Below are 7059 nucleotides of genomic sequence, written 5' to 3' on the forward strand. Positions count from 1 at the left end.
GACGCGTGGATGCCTTTTGGTCCCGGTTGGTGCTATCAACCGGGACAAAAGGCCTCCCTGCCTGGGCAAGCCACAGCGGCCACGTGGAGCCCCATCTGTCCCGGTTCGTATAAGAACTGGGACTAAAGGTATTGGGCTTTAGTACCGACCCTTTAGTCCCAGTTCCCGAACCTTAACAAATGGGCCTTATGAATCGGAACAAATGGGTCTTTTTCTACTAGTGACAGGCTTTGAACAGCAAGTCTCACGTGCATATTCTCCGGCATAAAGATAGGTCTCCCGTGCACATTCAGGCTACTGACGCATCACGAACTGGACTAGGCATATGCGTAGTTTCCTTTTTCACCTTTGGACGGGGCGGGCCACGGCACGGTTTTGCCCATGCGTAGCTCCGCCGGTGGGTGGGTGTCCGCTAAGAAACCATGAACATTTGACTGGAATTAGTGTGTTTCTGTAGATCCAACATCCATGGAACTCATTCTCTGACAGGCTTTCTATCTCATTAAGAACAGTGTAAGCCCGGCAAAATGGATCGATTTTATCCCATGGAGAAGTGCTCAGTTTGTTCGAGTCAAGTTGTAAAGCGTGTCCCATTGATTAACGATAAGCGCTCAGTATGCCCATCAGGAAAAGATGAATCCAATTGTGTAGAGTGGAGACAAGTATGTAATTCATCATTTTCTTTTCCAAGTAATTGAAGAGCATGGCAATACGATAGTTCTCCCTCCAAGTGAGAATATAGAAAGGATGTTATACATCCACACAATATTTATATTATGAATGTCACCATCCATGAATGCAAACACCCGGTCTTTAGACGTTAAGTTGTTTTGGTTGTTTTTTAGGCTGTGAGTTCATCTGGGAGTGTTATTTGTCCGTAATAAGTCCATCTGGAATCGCTAACCTGTGGTAAAGATTCAGGAGGAGGCAACGTGCTTCAGTTCGTGGCAGTGTCTTGTATGGTTCTGACACTAGTAGTATCTAAAGAGCATCTCTGTTAACTTTGCAGGTCTGATGCATGATCAGCATATAATCATAGTTTGTAGTTTAGAGGCAAACTGTGGTTCTAGGAACGCATGCAAACATAGATGATCAAGACAATATAAAACATATGAGAAGTTTATATTCTGATCACAGTATGGTAGATACGAGGAATCAATTTTTTCGTTATATACATTACAAATGTTTTTCCATACTTTTGAACTGAGGGAAGTGATTTTTCTTCACATTCAGATAGTCTAAGTAGTACCTCTACTGATTTAGGGAGTTTATTTGCATACTTTCACTTGGGAAAACCGGATCGCAATCCATTTGAGCTTAATGCCCGCATCAATAATGTATGATGAATTCCTTCATGCATTTTTCCCATTATGGTCATGCTAGTTAACTCCTCATGAGCTAGACACCATTCAGCAGCATCACACCTCATGAGCTGCTACACTGACTGAAGTTTTGACTATATACTATTAGCTCTGCCTCTATATATATACTTTAGACCATTTACACCTTTTGAGTTTTGTGTTCCTTTGGTTGGTCCTCAGGTTACGGAGCAATGGGTTAGACAGACATCTTATATCTCTGTTGCTAGTGACGTGAGATTTTAGAAGAAACTGGCAAAGAGATGTGAATAGTTATTGGTGCTCAAAGTGTGTTGCATGAATGAAGCCATAGTTTTTTATTTTATTTTCTTGCTCAAAGTAGTTAGGATGAAGACATAACTTTTGTGCTCTGGACGCACTATTTAATCAAGTACTCCCTCTGTAAAGAAATATAAGAGTGTTTAGATCACTAAGTAATGATCTAAACACAACGCTCTTATATTTCTTTACGGAGGGGGTACTAGCTCACTCGTATTTCACATGTGCTTCTTTGCTTTTACAGATTATTATGAATCAATAATTCTGTTTAATAACGGTTCCTAAATGCGCTTGTGATTATCCCATGTACCAAAGCCTGCCCAAAGGCCTTTGCAGGCTTATCCTAATCTTTATTCTGCATGTTGTGTTGCCGTATCAGCACTTGTCAAGACAGAAATCAAGTTAGTAGTAGCAGTGATATAAAAGATCGTACAAAAGTTTACAGAGGAAGTAGTGTTTAGTCATCAGACACACAAACAGCATGATGCAAAGTTTCAAATGAAAAGCAAAGATAGAAAACTCCCCAATTTTGCAGAAAGGCAGAAAAACGAGAATAACCGATCAAGACAAGCCATCCTTATACAATCTACAAGTTTGCACGGTAATCACGGAATGGTACATACAAAAGAAAAGAACTGGACTAATTTAACTCATAACAGCAAAGGAACACCGAAGGGGCACACAGAACATCTCCCTTGCAGACCAATCAAACTTCAATAATGACATAAGCCGATTGATGATCATAAAACAATAATACAGAAAAGAACCAAGACGAGGGATGTGTACATTACAAAGGAAACTAGGTTCTTCTACTTTAACATCCGTGTCCGTGGGTGTTTCCATCTTCCAAGATTTTCGTTGCCACTAATTTACACCCATGAAAACTCCCCAACTCTTCCAGAAAGCGGTTTGAAGATCATATACATCGCTAACCAAACTATCACTCAGGAACAAATGTGATGTTGAATTTGTCAGGCTTTGCTTACAGAGCAAACCAAAAATTAATTTGAGAGCTGGAACCTTCCTGTCGGTTTCCTCTTTCGCCATCCCTGGACAAAGATTATGATGATTAAAATAAGCTCAACTTTTACAGAATTTGGTGAGAATTAGCTGAGTAATTCAAAAAATGACTTACAAAAAGTGCATAGTAGAAGAGGGTGAGTATGGCAAGGGCAACAAAACCATACTGGAAAACATTGTACCTGCATATTCAAGATGTTCAATAGTAGTATGAATACAAAACTCTGAGATTCTGGTGTCTACAGCAATATAGATTCAACTATTCAAGCAACAACAACTGCAGGTTGATAGTTCTACTGAGTGCATGCTGGTTCAAGACTTACTTGTAGAGATACTTAATTCCACGAAGAGACTGCAGCGTGTGGCCAAAGATCTCCTGAGCTGCAGTTGCTTGTGCGTAGTATGCAAAAGCTGTCGCGCAGAACTGAATCACACTGCAAAATAGAAAATACACAGGCAGAGGATATTCAAGAGAGGGCTTCTTAAAGAACAAGTGGTTTGCATTCATACAGAGGCCATTATTCACCCACAACACAGCAGTGACCGTAACTGGTACAGCAATAGCAGAAGATTTGGACCCGGGCCCAAGTTATATACCCATGCTAAATCAATGCTTCAGGGGTGTGCACTTCCAAGTATTCATTATTACTGACTAATAACAAACACTACTGTCCTAATGCTTTGTGGAAACAACTTCTTTAGATCTGCCACGTATCTCCACTACATTCTTTAGTTCTTGTAAAGTTACAGCCTTCAAACATTTCATTGGAAGTTAGAGGAAGACATGGACTTCTAACAGAAGACATCGGCAGCATACCTGATGGAACAAAGTAGGATCAGTCCAACATTAAACAGGAAAGAGTTCATCAACGTTCCTCCCCATCTGAAACGAGTTGAATGTTTGTTAGTAAATGTAAAAAAAAAGACACCAGAAAGAAAATAGTGTCATGGCACAAGTCAACTACTTCATTGGGTGAATTGTGATGAAAACTAATTTCAGGCCAAGCATCATTTCTCCAGCAATCACTGCGATGAGGAGATAGAAGCAGAAGAATGCAAAAGCAGCAGTCCCAAGCAGACCTGGTACACAAAACAAAAGATTAATCAGTTTACACAAACAAAAGATTAATCAGTTTATTCACAGAGGATAACTGGATAAGTTGAGAACAATATCAAGGATCAGAAACGCACCCCAAACACTGTCCAGCTTTATGAAGATCTCATTCAGGAAAGAAGATAGAGGAGGATCAACCAACAAGTATATGATAATATGTGCAACCCAAGCAATCGATACAATTAACCTGAGATCATAAATCATTGTCAGACGAACCCAATTGCAAATACGTTAGACTGAATGAATGTACAGTTCAGATATATATTTACACTTACCCAACAATGCCGAATATGAGTTTCCCAATGTAAGCAAGCACTGTAAAAGCCCAGGTGGCCTCTGCCTGCACCATAATGGATGTCAAGACAAGAGTAAGTGACAACCATAAAAAACAATGAATATAAGAATCTAGAGTAGTTACCTTCTCTCCTTGAGGGTACATCTCTTCTAGAGCATTCATGTCATTTTCCAAAAGTAACAACTCCTAATGATTAAGATGGAAAGTTAAACATGATATTAGTTAATAGCATAACAGAACATCACAGAAAGATGTACAATATATTAAAGAGAATGGTTTGTATGAATGCAACTAAAGCTTCAAAGCATATCATCCGTTTGAAGGGCAAGCATACCTTCTCGACAGCCTTCACGTTTTTGCGCCATTTTCTGCCTTTGTTCCCACTTCTCTCTTCTTGGTGAAGGGCTTCTGCTGCCTTCTTCAATTCCTTGGCCTTCTTACCTAATTCAGTAGCTTCCTGAAGGAAACATTTTCAACCTCAAGGTCAGATCGATATCTAAATCACCCAATAATTACATGAAACAGAAACTTTCGCTGTAATCAGTTGAGGCAAACAGTCTCCATAACAAAAATAAAGCATATGAAACTATACACACCTTTATATATTGTGAGCGTGTGATGACAGCTTTTGGACGCCGGACAAACGAGAATATAAGACTCAATGGAAGGCAAGCAATGCCAACACCACCAAATATCTATAAAATAAACAGAGTTGTTAACATATGCCAAGCCAGAACTGTACAGAAAGAGGCCAGCACGATTGCATGCAGCAGTTAAACAATTGGAAAAAAAATACATGGTTAAAATTGTTTCTGATACAGCTTTGTCCAAGAAACAAACAAAAGTACAAACTAAACTATCAGATGCTAGCTCTACAAAAAACAGTGATCAACCTAATTGTAAACATTGAAGTAAAACTCACTGTGAAGAGCACAGATCCAACAATGGTAGCAAGGGCAACCACGTATTCGGGGAATGTAGCGCGCATTGTCCAGGTTGTTTGGGAGTTAGCAGGTGCAGTATTAGCTGAACACTGAAGAAAAGAAAACATAAAACAAGTCAGCCGCCAGATGAAAAATATGAAATGATGAGCTACATGAAGTGAAACGCAAGAAAGCATAATTCCATCAGCGGGTTAACCTGACGGGTCAATGGAGCGATGCAAGGTTGGCCACTTGTGAATGCACTGAACTGGTTTGGATTTGGAAATGCCTGGACAGATGAAGAGAGGTGCCTGACAGTGAAGTCCACTTTACCAATAAGTGCTGAAGGAACAAAGTGGAAGTGCAGTCAGGTAAAGTCAAGACATCACAGATTAGTAAGAAGTTAACGTCACGAGAGGTATAAAGTGAAACATCACGCATTGTAAGCAGTTCACATGAATGGAGGTGCGTCTATGTGATGTGACCAAGAAACATGGAGATGCGTCAAATGAGCAGGACAAAATGAAATGTTGTTTTCTACGTTTCCTAGGTGGTTGAAACTAACGAGTCCAAATGTATAAGCTGCAACCTAGGACAAGAAAACAAGTGGGCGCAGTAGAAAATTCAAGAGCCTACCTCTTTTGGTTCATAGGATAGGATTATCATAGGAATAGGAATCTTGTAGGAAATGAGATGACATGTATCTCGAATCCTATGAGTAGGAATAGGAAACAAGATGTCATTTGGTTGACACCAAAGGAACTTTTCCATTGAGTCTAGGCTCTTTTTTATTTTCCTATGAAATGTGGAGGATAGGAACCAATCCTATGTAGGAATAGGAATCCATTCCTATGAACCAAAGGGCTCTAAAGGAAAAAATCCTATAAGAATCCTATCCTCTAGAATTCCTATGAAATTCCTCTAAACCAAAGGAGGCCTAAATGGGTACAGTATAGATACAGACAGGAAGGATGAACCACAAATGCAGTCAGTAGCAACATGGAGTAATTTTTACGTGATGTGAGGCAGAAAGATGGATGCTGCCCACCATTGCGAAAATGACATGGACAAAATGATGTGTTGTTCTCTATGTTCCATACGGTGAATGCTCAACAGTCAAAATGTAGAGCCTACTGCCTAGTACAACAAAACAAGCTGTGAAAAAACACAATTCGGAGGTCCAATGGGCACTAGACAAACACAGGTAGGATGAACCCAGCAAAAAGTAACTGTAAACCGGGTTTCAGATCTGGCTGTACAGCATTGGCTGCTCATGGATGAAAAACGTGAAAGCTTTGAAGCTCGAGGCCCCTCCAATCCAAATTAGAATTGAAATGCAGAGCAACACCTCGAGATTCACATTTCAAGCCCAAATCAGTTCAGATTATCCCAAAGCAGATTAGGGGCGAGCATAGCAGAGCGTCGCAAAAGGCAAGGGATCCGCACGCATACGCACCGTATAGGATGCCGAGGATGAGGCCGCAGACGACGGCGGAGGCGACGACCCAGATGAGGGCGCTCTTGAGCCTCTTCCCGACGGACCTGGACGCAGGAGCAGAAGAGAACGGATCTAGTCAGTCAGCGAAGCAAGCCGAGCGCGGAAGGAAGGAAGAATCGAAACCGACTTGTCCTGGTCGCCCTCGTAGTAGAACATGGCGAATGGGATGACGAGGAAGACGAGGACGGCGTCGATGATGTAGACGACGAGCCAGAGCGTCTTCATGGGGAGGGTGAGGGCGCAGGCGCCGCTGTAGACGGCGCGCTTGCAGGCCTGGCGGTTGGCGACGTCGGCGGGGAGCATGAGGATGGAGAGGACGGCGACGGTGATGCCGAGCACGACGACGAGCTTGGGGAACCAGGCCTGGTTGGCGTCGTCGGGGTGCTGGTAGTTGACGAGCAGGTAGACGCTGACGAGCAGCACCAGCACGCTGACCACCGCCGCCACGATCACCAGCGCCACGTTGAAGTCCCCCATCTCGGCCGGGTTGGGGTCCCGGTTCCGCTTCCGGTCCGCCGCCTCGGGCCCGTCAGTCGGGCGGTCAGATCTCCGCGCAGAGGGGAGGGGGAGGG

At 42.4% G+C, this 7059-nt stretch overlaps 1 protein-coding gene across 1 annotated transcript; it reads right to left on the reverse strand.

Annotated features, from left to right (window-relative positions):
• Nucleotides 1-2214: 2214 nt before the first annotated feature.
• Nucleotides 2215-7052, reverse strand: LOC119329174 (LIMR family protein Os06g0128200). The gene is made up of 14 exons (XM_037602178.1): nucleotides 6615-7052; nucleotides 6446-6531; nucleotides 5207-5331; nucleotides 4989-5099; nucleotides 4663-4761; nucleotides 4401-4523; nucleotides 4190-4252; nucleotides 4047-4111; nucleotides 3849-3958; nucleotides 3623-3737; nucleotides 3475-3540; nucleotides 2981-3091; nucleotides 2773-2839; nucleotides 2215-2686 (listed from the first exon to the last, which is right to left on the reverse strand). Exons 1-14 carry the CDS (start codon nucleotides 6962-6964, stop codon nucleotides 2639-2641), a joined length of 1539 nt encoding a protein of 512 aa, XP_037458075.1. The 5' UTR covers nucleotides 6965-7052; the 3' UTR covers nucleotides 2215-2638.
• Nucleotides 7053-7059: the final 7 nt, after the last annotated feature.

This window comes from Triticum dicoccoides, chromosome 7A (assembly GCF_002162155.2).
Source record: "Triticum dicoccoides isolate Atlit2015 ecotype Zavitan chromosome 7A, WEW_v2.0, whole genome shotgun sequence".
NCBI lineage: Eukaryota > Viridiplantae > Streptophyta > Magnoliopsida > Poales > Poaceae > Triticum > Triticum dicoccoides.